This window comes from Sinocyclocheilus grahami, unplaced genomic scaffold (assembly GCF_001515645.1).
Source record: "Sinocyclocheilus grahami isolate Dianchi unplaced genomic scaffold, SAMN03320097.WGS_v1.1 scaffold19.1, whole genome shotgun sequence".
Taxonomy (NCBI): domain Eukaryota; kingdom Metazoa; phylum Chordata; class Actinopteri; order Cypriniformes; family Cyprinidae; genus Sinocyclocheilus; species Sinocyclocheilus grahami.
This window is the reverse complement of record NW_015505198.1, coordinates 928,635-944,539: the sequence shown is the minus strand read 5'-3', so window position 1 is coordinate 944,539 and position 15,905 is coordinate 928,635. Positions and strand designations below refer to the sequence as shown.

General features: G+C 33.8%; 2 protein-coding genes across 2 annotated transcripts in view; both read left to right on the top strand.

Annotated features, from left to right (window-relative positions):
• Positions 1 to 7,980, top strand: part of riok3 (RIO kinase 3 (yeast)) — a 9,894-nt gene extending 1,914 nt beyond the window's left edge. Inside the window, exons 2-13 of the mRNA XM_016236822.1 lie at positions 1,798 to 1,913; positions 2,241 to 2,383; positions 3,200 to 3,307; positions 3,398 to 3,507; positions 3,596 to 3,739; positions 4,724 to 4,851; positions 4,934 to 5,116; positions 5,278 to 5,437; positions 6,340 to 6,420; positions 6,943 to 7,032; positions 7,122 to 7,229; positions 7,317 to 7,980. Coding sequence (XP_016092308.1) covers positions 1,798 to 1,913; positions 2,241 to 2,383; positions 3,200 to 3,307; positions 3,398 to 3,507; positions 3,596 to 3,739; positions 4,724 to 4,851; positions 4,934 to 5,116; positions 5,278 to 5,437; positions 6,340 to 6,420; positions 6,943 to 7,032; positions 7,122 to 7,229; positions 7,317 to 7,433 — 1,488 coding nt within the window. The 3' untranslated portion in view covers positions 7,434 to 7,980. The remainder of the gene's footprint in view (positions 1 to 1,797; positions 1,914 to 2,240; positions 2,384 to 3,199; positions 3,308 to 3,397; positions 3,508 to 3,595; positions 3,740 to 4,723; positions 4,852 to 4,933; positions 5,117 to 5,277; positions 5,438 to 6,339; positions 6,421 to 6,942; positions 7,033 to 7,121; positions 7,230 to 7,316) is intronic.
• A 4,600-nt stretch (positions 7,981 to 12,580) lies between these two features.
• The window catches only part of LOC107555236 (myosin light chain kinase, smooth muscle-like), a 19,629-nt gene continuing 16,304 nt past the window's right edge, over positions 12,581 to 15,905 (top strand). Inside the window, exons 1-7 of the mRNA XM_016237975.1 lie at positions 12,581 to 12,611; positions 12,682 to 12,777; positions 12,986 to 13,113; positions 13,598 to 13,754; positions 14,558 to 14,869; positions 15,202 to 15,298; positions 15,371 to 15,574. Of these exons, the coding sequence (XP_016093461.1) occupies positions 12,581 to 12,611; positions 12,682 to 12,777; positions 12,986 to 13,113; positions 13,598 to 13,754; positions 14,558 to 14,869; positions 15,202 to 15,298; positions 15,371 to 15,574 (1,025 nt within the window). The remainder of the gene's footprint in view (positions 12,612 to 12,681; positions 12,778 to 12,985; positions 13,114 to 13,597; positions 13,755 to 14,557; positions 14,870 to 15,201; positions 15,299 to 15,370; positions 15,575 to 15,905) is intronic.

Genomic DNA, 15,905 nt, shown 5'->3' with positions numbered 1-15,905 from the left:
TACAATTAAATCCTAATCTAATCATGACAAGCTGTATATTGTTGGAAAGGTTGTTGTGACAGGACTCCTAAATAATTTTTTACAAAAACATTGGTAAAATATCTATGTAGGAAAATTAATAGATTAATTTATGACACGAGTGCACCTCAAAAATCTACATTCTGACCTTTGTCAAAAAAAAGTCTTCTTCGTTGCCTTTTTCTCTATCGCACTTTAGAAATCACCAGAAATTATATATCAATTGAAAACTTTCAATCTCAAAAAATTCATCCTTTGAAACCCATTTTAAAATCAAACATTGCATTACCATCAAAATGGTACATCGATATCATGTTACAAAATGTTTTCGTTCATGAATTATAAAAATGTAAGTTTGGATCGTGCACTTTCACGTCTATGTTCAAAAATGTGAGTGACAGTTAAAGGGTTAAAAACGGTGTTATTTTAGTATTACTTATTATACCTATTATAGTATATATTAAGATTTTGAGTTAGCTTTTATTTTCATATTTTCAGTGGTCATTTTAGTGTTTTAGTTTGTGCTTTTGTCATTGTTAGTTTTCCATTAATATTTATATTTTTTTATTTTAGTTTTAGTAATTTGAATGAATTAAATTAAACATTTATTTCAGTCAAGCAACATTTCTAATTTTCATTTAAGTTTGTTCATGTAGTGTTTCTATTTTAATTGATTACAACAGTATTTCAGTTACTAAAATAATCTACTAAAATAGTAAAAAAAAGCTAAAGTTTATGTTTTTACATTTGTGACCCTGAACCACAAAACCAGTCATAAGGGTCAATTTTTTCAAATTGACATTTATACATCATCCGAAAGCAGAATAAATAAGCTCTCCGTTGATGTATGGTTTGTTATGATAGGACAATATTTGGCTGAGATGCAACTATTTGAAAATCTGGAATCTGAGGGTGCAAAAAAAAATCTAAATATTGATAAAATCACCTTTAAAGTTGTCCAAATGAATTTCTTAGCAATGCATATTACTAATCAAAAATTAAGTTTTGATATATTTATGGTAGGGAATTCACAAAATATCTTCATGAAACATGATCTTTACTTAATATCCTAATGATTTTTGGCATAAAAGAAAAAATGATAATTTTGACACATACAATGTGTTGTTGGCTATTGCTACAAATATACCTGCGCTACTTATGACTGATTTTGTGGTCCAGGGTCACAAATATAGTTCATATATTTCTGTTAATGTAAAATATTAACAAAATAGATATTTTAAATCTTTTTATTTGTCTTATTTAATGTGAGACAATGCATATTGATGAGGTTATTAAAGGGATAGTCCGTCCAAAAATGCTTGCTGCTTCTGCGCAACACGAGAGAGAGTATTTTGAAGAGTGTTGGTAACCAAACAGTTTCAATCCTCATTGACTTCCTTTTTTTTTTTTGTTATGTTTAAGTAATGAGAACCAAAACTGTTTGTTTACCAATATTCTTTAAAATATCTTCTCTTACATTCAACAGCAGAAATAAAATCAAAGTTTAGAAAAGAGTGGAAAATTTCCGAAAACTTACCAAAGATGCCAAAAATTCAAAATGTTCTGTTTCCTAAATTTACTGGAAATGTTCCACCTTTTTGCAACCCTAGTTTGGAATGACATGAGGGTGAGTAATATGACAGAATTTTTGGCACATGTGACAGGACTTTTATTCTGCTTGTCAACTGTTGATGGTGTTAATTGTTGGAATGTGAGCCTTACCTCTGGCAATAGAGTGAATATCAGTCGTTCATGTCTTTTTTGTTTTATTTCTTCCAGAGCCCATGGGGCGCTCCTGTCCTAGCACCAGCTCCCTGCTCTCTGGCTGATGTTATGAGTGAGCAACTGGCCCGACAGCTGCATGAGGAGGGCAGCCCTTTCCCAGAAATCCCAGAGTGAGTCTCAAACACCTACATATCAAATTATTAGCACTGTTACGAGTCTAGTAGTGGATTACGTCTATATATAGAAACAATAGTAATATATGATATAGTCACTTGGAATTTGCCTTTTTAGTACTTATTGTACATTTAAAAAAAAAAATTCTCAACCACTATGTGTTTAACTTGTTTAACTACAAAATCATTCATCTTGCATTTCAACTCAAATCACTAAAGCAGCAGCGGAATTCCTCACAAAATTTTTAATTGTTTAAAGCAAATATGTCATGATTTCTCAAGGCAAAAACATCTTTTGTATTCATTTACATATATTATTTTCAGTACCGATCTGGACCTGACCTGCGCTCCTGAAGGCGACACATCCAGCGACCTGATGCTGGCCCAGATGCTTCAGATGGAGTTCGATCGGGAGTTTGATACGCAGCTGCGCAGGGAGGAGAAGAAGTTTAATGGAGACAGCAAAGGTAAAACAAAAAAAATCCATTTAAAACAATGTGTGTTTTCATCTGTTGGACTTTCAATCTGTGTGTGTGTGTGTGTGTGTGTGTGTGTGTGTGTGTGTGTGTGTGTGTGTATATATATAATATAAAAGTTTGGTTTAACTTGAAATTGTGACAAATATAGTACTATTGTACAGTAGAATGTACTTTTCAGCGTAATAATATTAAAATTAATATAAAATTAAAATTAATTGGTAAATAATAATAGTTAACTTTATTAATTTTTTTTTTTTCAAAAGTATCACAATTTTTCTTTCATGTTTTAATTTTAACAAAAAACCTTAGTTATGTTTGCGAAAAAATAAAAGGAATTGTCAAATTTTCTTTTAATTTTCTTTTAAACGATTGATTGTTAGTGTTTTATTCCTTCATTTCATTACCACTGTTTTTGCTAATCAATTTTTTATTAATATTTAATGAAATTAAATTAAACATTTCGTTTGGCTCTATTATTAGAAAAAAAAATTATAAATTATTTAAATGTTAATGTTTTATCAATTCAATTTATTATAAATGCTTTTTGATTATTAAAAGTTTATTAAACCATTAAAATGGAAAATGCAAAATTTGGGAAAAATGAAGCAGATTTTAATAGAACCATAAAAAGTGAAATTTTATTTTTTTTGGGGGGGGGCACAGTCTAGAAAAATACAAATGCATAAATACATAATATTACGTAATATAGCATACATAAATAAACAAACATACATAAACATTTATTTATTTATGCACGTATATATGTATGTATAAAAAAACCTTAACAATTCATTTCATTTCCAGTCTCCATATCCTTTGAGAACTACCGCATGGTTCATCCGTATGAGGACAGTGACAGCTCTGAAGATGAGGTTGATTGGCAAGACACTCGCCATGACCCCTACAGAGCTGGTGAGCTTGTTTGTGCTACACAGAAAATCTTTTATGTGCCCTTAGCAGTTAATATTTTGTTACCTGACTGCATTTGATTTACTTACTCAGACAAACCAACAACGACCCCTAAAAAGGGATTTGTTGGAAAGGGCAAGAACATCACCACCAAACATGACGAGGACATCTGTGGACGGAAGAACACGGCACGAATGGACAATGTTAGACTTGTTCACACATTATCCAAAATGACATGTTAAATTGTTCTTACAGTTGTAATCATTTCAGTCTCTGAATGTATGGATGCAGTTCGCTCCGGAGGTGCAGGTGGGAGATGGGATCGGCATGGACCTGAAGCTCTCCAACCAAGTGTACAACGCTCTGAAACGTCACTGTCACACCGAGCAGCGACGTAGCGCTCGACTTCATGAGAAGAAGGAGCACTCTACTGCTGTGAGTCATTTTTCCCTTTTAGGAGCCCAACCCATTCTTTATGAATTTTGTTTTATTTTTGATTTCATTTTATTTTATACATTTTTAAGGATTTTCAGACTTCTTAAACTGTAGAAGAAAGATGAAGTAAAGAGCCCACCCATATTTTATTTTATTTTATTGTTTAGCTTATTTTAGTTTATTTTAATGTAAGGATTTTCAGACTAATCCAACTGTAGAAGAAATGTTAAGAGCCCAACCCATTTTTTAATTTATTATTTTGTTTTATTTTAGGTTTTAGACTCAAAAAAGTAATGTAATGCAAAGAGCCCAACTCAATTGTTATTTAATCATTTATTTAATTTTGATTTGTTTATTTAGATTTTCAGACTTAACCAACTGTAGAATAAATGTAATGTAAAGAGCCCAACCCATTTATTTATTCATTATTTTATTTTATTTTATTTTTTATTTTTGTTTATTTAGTTTTTTTATTTAGGGGGTTTTAGGCTCAAAAAAAGTAATGTAATGCAAAGAGCACAACTCAATTGTTATTTATTAATTTACTTTATTTTTTATTTAATATATTTTGATTAATTTTATTTTAGGGGTTTTCAGACTCCACAAACTGTAGCAGAAATATAATATCAAAAACCCAATCTATTTTTTATTAATTTTATGTTGTTTTATTTTATTTGTTTCATTTGATTTATATTTTAGTTAATTTAATTGTATACAAACTGTAGAATAAATGCAATGTAAAGAGCCCAACCCATCATTTATTTTAGTTTAATTTATTGTAGGGGTTTTCAGACTCAACCAACTGTAGAATAAATGTAATGTAAAGAGCCCAACCCATTTTTTTTATTTATTATTTCATTTCATTTGAATTTTTTTATTTTAGCTTATTATTTTAGGGGGTTTGAGACTCAACAAACTGTCGAAGAAATGTAATGCGTCCACTTGTATGTGCTGACTGTACAGTTCATGTCCTTTTTTGCTCAGGAACAAGCTGTGGACCCCAGGACCAGACTGCTCATGTACAAAATGGTGAATGCTGGGATACTGGAGAACATCAATGGCTGCATCAGCACAGGAAAAGAGTCGGTGGTTTTCCACGCTAATGGAGGGAGGTGTGTGCAACTCGCTTAAGTCTTGCAATTAATGTAAGTGTGCATTTATTAAGCAGTGTTAATCTCAATGTGTCTCGTGCAGCTTTGAAGAGAAGATTGTTCCAGAAGAGTGTGTCCTCAAAGTTTTCAAGACCACCCTGAATGAGTTTAAGAACCGGGACAAATATATCAAGGACGACTACCGCTTCAAAAACCGCTTCAGCAAGCTGAATCCTCGCAAAATTATCCGCCTGTGGGCTGAGAAGGAGATGCACAACCTCACCAGGTGACATACAGATTCATTTAACTGTATAAGACAAGTATTTGACATTTAATATGACTGATTTAAATGCCATAGGTAAATTAAGATGACACTACAACATAATATTGTTTCATCTAATTTTTCATGCCATTTCACCCCTCTTGCACACATAAATGTGCGTGTAGGATAAAGAAAGCAGGGATCCCGTGTCCGGAGGTGGTGATTCTGAAGAAGCATATCCTTGTGATGTCATTCATTGGAAAGGACCACGTTCCTGCACCTAAACTGAAGGACGCTATTCTGAGTTCTGAGGATATGAAGAAAGCATACTACCAAGTGCTAAACGTGAGTGTACTGAAATACTACAACAATCTTTGCTATTGTTAAATGGATATTGGGTAAAAAATAAGAATGACATTGTGTCCATACAGGATTTTTGTTACTTTATTACAGTACTTGCTTGTCATAAAAATAAAATAACAATAAATAAATAAATAAACTTTTTTTTTAAGGGTAAAATTTGACTTGGATATTTGTGACCCTGGACCACAAAACCAGTCATAAGGGTCAATTTTTCGAAATTGAGATTTATACATCTGAAAGCTGAATAAATAAGCTTTCTATTGATGTATGGTTTGTTAGGATATGTCCATATTTGGCCGAGATACAACTATTTGAAAATCTGGAATCTGAGGGTGCAAAAAAATCTAAATATTGAGAGAATCGCCTTTAAAGTTGTCCTAATGAAGTCCTTAGCAATGCATATTACTAATCATAAATTAAGTTTTAATATAGACTTAATATATAGAGCGGCGCGATATATATATATTTTTACATTTTACCTTATTTGTATATTTGTATAGTTGTATTTTGTATTTTGTATAGTTGTATTTTGTATTTAATCTGTATTTATGTTATCTGTATGCACCCAAGGGTCTGAGAGTAACGCAATTTCAATTCTCTGTGTGTATGTGCTGTACATGTGGAAGAATTGACAATAAAGCAGACTTGACTTGACTTGACTTGACTAATATATTTACAGTAGGAAACTTCCAAAATATCTTCATGGAACATGATCTTTACTTAATATCCTAATGATTTTTGGCATAAAAGAAAAATCAATCATTTTGACCCGTACAATGTATTTTTGGCTATTGCTACAAATATACCCCAGCGACTTAACACTGCTTATGTGCTCCAGGGTCACATTTGCTCTTGATATTCACCTCTTGTTCTCCGTCTCACAGATGATGCAGCGTCTGTATCAAGACTGTAACCTGGTTCATGCTGATTTGAGTGAATACAACATGCTCTGGCATGACGGACAGGTTTGTATCAAGCCAGTTAAAACATTCTTAGTAGCACATCTTTTTAAATTCTGCAGAAAAAGCAAGGCTAGTCATGTGTTCATCAACTACACTACTGTTTAAAACTTAAAGCCTCTTATGCTTGCCAAGGCTGCATTTATTTGATCAAACATGCAATAAAAACAGGAATATTGTGAAATATTATTACAATTTAAAACATCTGCTTTCTATTTGAATATATTTGGGATGCAAAACTGAATTTCCAGCATCATTACTGCAGTCTTTCTAATATGCTGATATGCTGCTCAAGAAACATTATTATCAATGTTGAAAGCAGTTGTGCTGCTTTATTTTTTTGTGGATACTGTGATGCATTTAATTTCAGAATTTGTATAAATAAATAAATGTAAAAAAAAACAGCATTCATTTAAAATACTAATGTTTTGTAACATGATCTTTTTTTATTTATTTTTTTATTTTTTAATTTTTTTAACCCCATGACACCCTAAAGTTATTTTTATTTATTTATTTTTCCTTATGAAGGTGTGGTTCATTGATGTGAGTCAGTCCATAGAGCCCACTCACCCTCACGGGCTGGAGTTCTTGTTCAGAGACTGCAGGAATGTGGCCACAGTAAGTGTCCGAACCATCTTGTGATGTTATAAAGAGCTCTGTAATAGCAAGGTTGTGATCATTAATGAATGCTATTTTCTTCTCTCCAGTTTTTCCAGAAAGCTGGTGTGGCTGAAGCTCTCAGTGTATTTGAGCTGTTCAACACTGTGTCTGGACTGCAGATCAACAGCGATAATGAGGCCGATTTCTTAGCCCAGGTCCGGATTTCAAACATTTTTTAGAAAGATCCAACTAATATTTAAAACTTGGTTGTTAAAAATCAATCTTGTCTTACATTTTTACAGATTGAAGCCCTGGAGAAAAGAAATGAAGATCATGTGCAGAAATCCGGCAAGAAAATCTTCATGGACACCAGTGAAGGCAGCCCACCCCAATTAAACACTGATGATGATGATGATTAACACAAGCACAATAGTCATTTGAAAAATAAAGGAGAGAAAATCCCTCCATTCACAAATAAGTTGTGGAATGGGACGAACGCCATGTCCATGTGACATACTTGCACCGTCCTTCTGCTGTTATCACATTTGCTCGGTGTTGAAAGTGACACGTGGTCATTTGAGACATCGAGCATAACCTGTCATTTTTTTAACACACCATTTTGGAAGATGGTCAAAAACAGGAAAAAAAATGTATAAATAAGGAAACCAGTAACTATAAAGACACATGTAATGTTTTAGAATTGTGTGGTGTTAAAAATGTGTCTCCTTCTACAATGAGTGCAAGCAGAGAATGAAGATCTTCTGAGGATCTCTGAATGCTCTGAGCTTTGATAATGAGCAGAACTCAGGACGTTGATCCAATCTGTTCATCATGAAAAATAAAAAAAAATGTCAGCCTGGGTCTTTACGTGAAATCATTTTACTTCTAAGATGACCATTGTAGATTTGTGGTCTTTTGAGATCTTGTGTAAAATCAGGTAAAGATTAAATAAAACTTTTAAATGACGTGCTTTGAGTTCTTTCTTGACCTCTTGTTCTTTAGCTGAGGAGTATTGGCAAAAAATACAGTTTAAAGGAATAGTTCACTCAAAATGAGAATATGCTGAAGTTTTAGTCGCCCTCAAGTCATCCAAGATGTAGATGAGTTTGTTTCTTCATCAGAACAGATTTGGAGAAATTTAGCATTTCATCACTTTCTCACCAATGGATCCTCTGCAGTGAATGGGTGCCGTCAGAATGAAAGTCCAAGCAGCTGATAAAAACAATAATCCACAAAATATTCATTTTGGGTGAACTTTTCTTTGAAGCGAGGATATGTAGTTTTGAGTATTTTTGCTACTTTGAAGCCCCCTACAGTTAAGTGAGTGGAATTCACTGTGGTAATTACAGTGAATATCTGTACACGTGCATTTGTTTCTGCTGTAAAGCAGTCCGCCCTTCTGTGGAATTTCGTACCAGCTCACTGATACTCCCAGCCATTTCTATTATTGGAAATCAGTGTATCATCACAATGATTTTGAAACTGATATTTCATAGAACAGCTTACAGCTGTTTTAAAAGCCTTACTTGTGAGAGTATGTCATACTAGAAATACCTAGAAGAAACAGAGCAAATTTAAATTCTCATAATATTTAGTAACATAAAGCAGCGTGGAATTCACTGTGGTAATTACAGTGAATATCTGTACACGTGCATTTGTTTCTGCTGTAAAGCAGTTCGCCCTTCTGTGGAATTTCGTACCAGCTCACTGATACTCCCAGCCATTTCTATTATTGGAAATCAGTGTATCATCACAATGATTTTGAAACTGATATTTCATAGAACAGCTTACAGCTGTTTTAAAAGCCTTACTTGTGAGAGTATGTCATACTAGAAATACCTAGAAGAAACAGAGCAAATTTTAATTCTCATAATATTTAGTAACATAAAGCAGTAGTATGTAGTGAAATGTCATTTGACTGTTATACGAGTTATTTTGGCCATAGTTTGATAGTTGCTTGACATTTTATCCATAAAAGGATCACTCCAAATGTCAGTTGAAATAAAAATAAAAAATAAAATATAAAATAAAGTTTTTTAATAAAAAAAACTTAAACTTAATTTAGCTTAGCTAGTTACCAAGGCAACATTTCTTTTATTTTCACATGATGTAGGCTACTAAAATAACAGGGACCAAACCTGAAATATAAAATTATACCTATAAAACTAATAAAAAATTATGAAAAACTAAAAATTATAACAACAACAAAAAAATAATCAAAATGAGTTAAACTATAACAGTATCCAAATAATACTAAAATAACAAAAATAAATAAAAATTGTTTTCGTACTTCATTATGAAATTATGATTTTCAATTGTATACTTACTCAAATTTCTATCATTAATAATAATTTATATAACAATAAATAGTCTTTGTGGTTTTGTTTGCTATATCTCCTGATAGAGAATCTGTCATTCCCAGCTCTGAAATTGGAGAACATGTAAAGAAAAACAGCAGAAAAGTTTTTTTGCTGATTCGTCTGGTACTCTTCCTTTAGTCCACATGAAATGTAACATCCTTCATGTCAGAAGTTTTAAAAACAATACATAGAAAAGTAGATCTGATGCATCTGCATTTAACCTTTAACTCTATTCTGTACTATACTGTGTAGTATATACCCACCTAAAACTACAGCATAAAGTGTCGTCTTGGATTCATGAGATATATTTGATATGTTTGCATATAAGCGGTTATGCCCCAAAGACTTTTTCCAAAAAACTTGAAACTTGCAGAACACTTTATTTAAGGGCTTGTAGGGACAAGTTGGTGTGTCCCATAAGTGCAACTGCAATTTCTACTTTCTCCCCCATTCCTCAAAAATGCATGTATGCCTGCGAACATGTACAGTAGATTTTGTATCTGCATATGTGTGATATTTTCCCATGACGTGTGTTCATGTGTAATCAGATTACAACCAGTCTCATCTTCACCCTTTAAAACTGCATATTTCAGCTATTATCACCTTTAATTACTCTATGTTGTTATGTGCTTAGAAATACTTTGTATATAATTTCATATTGGCTCACTCAAATATCAATATCACAGATTATTTTCCATCTCAGTTGTTTCTCCCATAGACAAACCGAGACGTCCACATTTATTTTACAGCTCTATATACTCTTACTGTATGGTCTCATATGTATTATTATATACCCAAAGACATGTTAGAATAAATATTTTATATAAATTGGTATTTAAATTACACCTAATAGAATTCCATACGACTCTGGAGTTATAATAGCTGCGAGCAATAATAACAAGTTCATTTAACCTACAAAATATCCAGCTGTGAAGAAGGTTAATTGTGTTGACCTCAAATGAATGACTAATTTCACAACTTCACACAACACAGATGCTTAAAGACATTTCAGAGCATGAATTCTTTTTGATTGATGCATTATATATTCATATGCATATGCTGCTTCTTCCTGATCAATGCTGATGAAATGCAAACTACATCTACAATGTATAGATGAAATATAATCAGATCAAATATGAGGTTTACATCAGGCTAAAGTCACCAAGATAATCCCAAGCAGCCTGACAGGCTCATCCACATTTGTAATGTCACATATATATATGTCACACACCCACGAGCTGAGAAAATAGTTGTAGTTTTCAGCTGAAATGTGTCAGTCTACAACGTTTTCTGTCTGTGAGACCAACGCGTTTGTGCACATTTCAGGGAAACTGTGTTTATGATTTATTTGTTGTTGTGGATTTCGACAGTGATTGAGTGGCTTTCGCTTGCAGGCTGTGTGTGAAGCCCCGCCCACCTCATCTATGTGAGATTAGCTCATACCTTTCCCCCTCAGACCGTTTATATGATCGACCTGATCACTTCTGCTGTTACCTGTGACATGAAGTAGAACGACAACGCTGCTGAATTAAGCAGTGAGAGAAATAATGGAAGGAGACATGCACATCTGAGAGAAGTTGAGAGGAGGAAGAGACAGACCGTTTGGAACTTGTCACAGTGTAATAATGGCCTTTATTGAAAAGAGTCAGAAGAAGACCTACATTTCAACATTCAGGTTTGACCTGAAGTCTTCAGCAGCGACGAACAGAGAGGAGAGCTGTCTGAAATCAGGGAAATCAGGTGAGATATTTCTATCTTGACACACTAATTCCCACAGATGAATCCTCTTTATATTTTTTAAAGAGATATTTAGGAAGTGTTTCCTTGTTAAGATGTTCAAGTCTCTTCTGCTCACCAAGGCTGCGTTAAAAAAAATGAAATAAAACCAAAACTACAGTAAATATTGTGAAATATTATTAGAATTTGACTATGTAATTTATTGCTGTGATCAAAGCTGAATTTTCAGCATCATTCCTCCAGTCTTCAGTGTCACGTGATCCTTCAGAACTCATTCTGATATGCTGATTGGCTGCTCAAGAAACATTTCTGATTACTAACAATGTGGAAATTTGAAAAGAACAGAGTTCATTTGAAATGGGAATGTTTTGTGACAATATAAATGTCTTTACCGTCGCTTTTGATCAGTGTGATTAATGTGCTTGTGCATACACAGAATGCGAGACCATAACTATATTTTACCTGATGTGTTTCGATATTTGTGCAATTAAAAGAACACATTTTCAAACAGAAACTTCTGACACAAGGAAAAAAAATCTCCTAAAAACTCCCTAGACACAGAAAAGAGGAGACCAGATATGTATCTTACAAACTACAGCCACACATTCACTAGTATTGGTAGATTAATTATAACAATATAGAAAAAAAATCTTTACTAGTTAATACTTAACAAAAAATGATAATGAACAATAGTGATTTATTAATAGTATTTATATACTTCTGATGCCTTTTTAATACAGATGCACTATTTTAAAGGCTAAACTGTGTTTATATCACATTTAAATGGGATTGGAAACAGATTTCTATAAATTCAGTTCAGACGGTCTCATTATGCCTGTAGCCAATCACACAAGCCTTCAGTGTCTGCTAGCCAATTATATGCCACATTTAATTAAGCATTGCACGTCACATGATTGATGAGTCCTGATGAGCCATATCTATATGTACATGCCTTGTTCAAGTTCACCAATTTGATCTGTGTTTCACTGCAGCCGTCACTCTCAATAACACAGCCAGCAGAAGTTCAGGTGAGTGTGTGTGCGCTTAGAGATAAACTAATTCTGGTTCTCAAAATGAGTTAAATACTGGAGCTGATGGATTCTGTAAGTAGTGAACAAGTACTTGTAAAGGTGGAGTTATCTGTATTGTGGTTCAAGAGCCTGAACTACTTCAATCAGTGTGTCAGTAGTCTCTCTTTCTGTTCTCCAGGTGCAGTAGCTGAGTTTTTGGATCCCCAGCAGCAGGTTGTGGTTTGTGTTGGAGGAACCGCTCGACTGCATTGCCGTTTCAGAAGCTCTGGGCCTGTGGCTTTCTGCTGGATTCATGACACGGAAAAGGTCTGAGCAGTTTGTGAAGCTTTAGTGGAACGTGTATTTAGATGCACTATTTTAAAGGCTAAACTGTGTTTATATCACATTTAAATGGGATTGGAAACAGATTTCTATAAATTCAGTTCAGACGGTCTCATTATGCCTGTAGCCAATCACACAAGCCTTCAGTGTCTGCTAGCCAATTATATGCCACATTTAATTAAGCATTGCACGTCACATGATTGATGAGTCCTGATGAGCCATATCTATATGTACATGCCTTGTTCAAGTTCACCAATTTGATCTGTGTTTCACTGCAGCCGTCACTCTCAATAACACAGCCAGCAGAAGTTCAGGTGAGTGTGTGTGCGCTTAGAGATAAACTAATTCTGGTTCTCAAAATGAGTTAAATACTGGAGCTGATGGATTCTGTAAGTAGGCCACAATCAGTGCATTCTTACAAGAGACATGAAGTACTTGTAAAGGTGGAGTTATCTGTATTGTGGTTCAAGAGCCTGAACTACTTCAATCAGTGTGTCAGTAGACTCTCTTTCTGTTCTCCAGGTGCAGTAGCTGAGTTTTTGGATCCCCAGCAGCAGGTTGTGGTTTGTGTTGGAGGAACCGCTCGACTGCATTGCCGTTTCAGAAGCTCTGGGCCTGTGGCTTTCTGCTGGATTCATGACACGGAAAAGGTCTGAGCAGTTTGTGAAGCTTTAGTGGAACGTGTATTTAAAGGGGTCATATGATGTTGCTAAAAAAGAACATTATTTGGTGTAATGAAATGTTTATGCGGTTAAAGGTAAAAGAAAACCACATTATTTTCCACATACTGTACATTATTGTTTCTCCTCTATGCCCCGCCTTTCTGAACGCGTCGATTTTTACAAAGCTCATCGGCCTGAAAAGCAAGGTGTGCTCTGATTGGCCAGCTATCCAGTGCGTTATGATTGGTCGAATTCCTCAAGCGTGTGACGGAAATGTTACGCCCCTCACCATACTGTGATGATGCCCTGTCCGGCTGGAGCTAAGAGACAAAACCATGAAAACCCATTATAAGCGAGGCATCCAGTGGGGACATAATTACGGATTATAATGACTTATACTGTCTTTTTACGCGTTGCGTTGCGCCGCTTAAACATAAAATCTGATATTTTAGTGTGGATATTTTGTCATTAGGTTGTGGTAGAGGGACCACGAGTGTGTGTGACGAACACCAGCAGTAGCAGCACCCTGGTTCTCTCTGATGTTCTTCCTGTAGATGCGGGAAGTTATTCCCTTTTTGTTCGGAACCGAGGAGGCACAGCTCACCGGACCATAAGCCTCAGTGTCATTGGTAAGCTCTGAAATTAGTTTAATCGGTCTATATCTATGGTGATGGCATGACAACCAATAATCAATTTGCCTTTTTGTTCTCATTGGTGTTGCTTTAGTATTATTTATATGCTGTTTTAGTGTTTATTAATATTTCTAATTATATTTTCAGTTTTGTTTTAGAAATGTCATGTTTTATTCGGTTTAATATTTCCATTAAGCTTAATTTTTAATTGGATTTTTTTTTTTTTTTTACATTTTCAGTTTTAATTCTAGATTTAGAAATTATGCATTTATTTTTAATAGTTTTCAAATGTATGTTTTTGTTTTTAAAATTTTTTTTTTTTTTTTTACCTTGCGGTTGTCATGCCTTTTCTATTATTTCTGTTGAGCTTTTTATTTATTTTTTGAACAAGCCTTTTTGTATTTTCAGTTTGTAAATTACAGAAATTATGCTCGTCGTATTAAACACACACGTATTTTATATATATATATATATATATATATTTTATTTATTTTTTTTTCTGTATGGCTTCATATTTTTGTATTAAAAATATATATATATTTTTTTAAATCCTATTTTTGAAGCGTTTTTCTTTTTTATTATTAAAAATTTGTTTTAGTAATTTAGTACATTTTAAACCTTTTTTCCCTCATTTTCATCTAATAGTTTCTCTTGTCATTTTTTTCATCAATGTGTTCATCTTTTGAATTAACAAATAATTAAAAAGTGTGTATAATTTATTTATTTATATATATTTATTACTTTTTTTTTCTTCCCCCCCCAATAACCTTGTTTCTCATTCACTTTCTATTTCTCCCCAGATCGTCCAGACCCTCCAGCCTCGTGTCCGTTCGTGTCCCAGCTGACCCGCTCATCTCTGGTTCTGTCCTGGTCTGGGCCGTGTTTTGACGGAGGTTCTGCCATCATAGGCTACATGGTGGAGTTTCAGAGGCTGGACCAAACCGAGCCTGGCGACTGGGCTGAACTCACTAACCAGTGTCAGAACACCTCGTATCGGGTCCGCTCTGGTCTCGACCCGCAGGGACAGTATCGCTTCAGAGTACGAGCCTGTAACGCAGCGGGAGTCAGTGATTCCAGTGAGGAGTCGGACTGCATTAAAATGAACACTGCAGGTAGACAGAATTAATTATATCTATTTAAAATATTTTTTCATTTTAAATTTTTTTTTTTAATGTGAATTCTATAATTAAAATGTATAAATGCTAATCTTTAAATGTGTATACATTTTGTACTAACATTTAGAATATAATGTGAATTATAATTTAAAAGTAATGTATATGCCTTATATAAAAAAAAATAAAAATAGAATGGTTATAAAAATATAAATATTCATGGTTATTGTATGTTTGTGTAGTTTGTTTATATAATTTCAAATACACACGCATATAGAATGCTAGTGTTTCTTTTTGAAGTCCGTGATGCTTAAGCAAGATTAATGTTTCAGGTGAGCCACAACAGGAAGTGACCTCATATGTGGAGGTTGTGCCTGACACTACACACAAAGCCAGGGATCATTATCATGTTCGTGAAAAACTGGGAGTGTGAGTATCAGCCATCTCATAAATAGTCTAAAATTTATATTTATTGTAAACAGTCATTTTATATCTCCACAGGGGGAAGTTTGGGGAGGTGTACAGGATGACCCATAAGCATACGGGTCAGGTGTATGCTGGGAAATTCTACCGGGCCCGTGTCTCCAGAGAGAAAACAGCAGCGCGTCAAGAAATCAAACTGATGAATAAACTACGTCACCCGAAGCTGGTGCAGTGTCTCGCAGCCTACGACACCTCGTCCGAGATCGTCATGATTCTGGAGTAGTGAGTAGAAAATCCTAGACAAATATATATATATTTTTTTTTTTGAAGGGACACACGAGATGGCTTTTTCAAATATACACACTATATATCTAACCATTTTAAAGTGTTCTATGGAACTGTTATGCATGATCTTCTCTTATCCATTAACATTCAATTTAATGTTAAGGGAAATATCAGATTGTTTTTAAAATATTTAAAAATGCATTTAATTTAATGGCTAGAATGCTCCTCATTTGATGAACGGTTTCAATTGTAGAATTTAAATGTAAAATTTCGAGGTGGTCTCTTTTTACCTACCAAAAATGTTTTAACTTTTTTTTTTTTTTTTTTT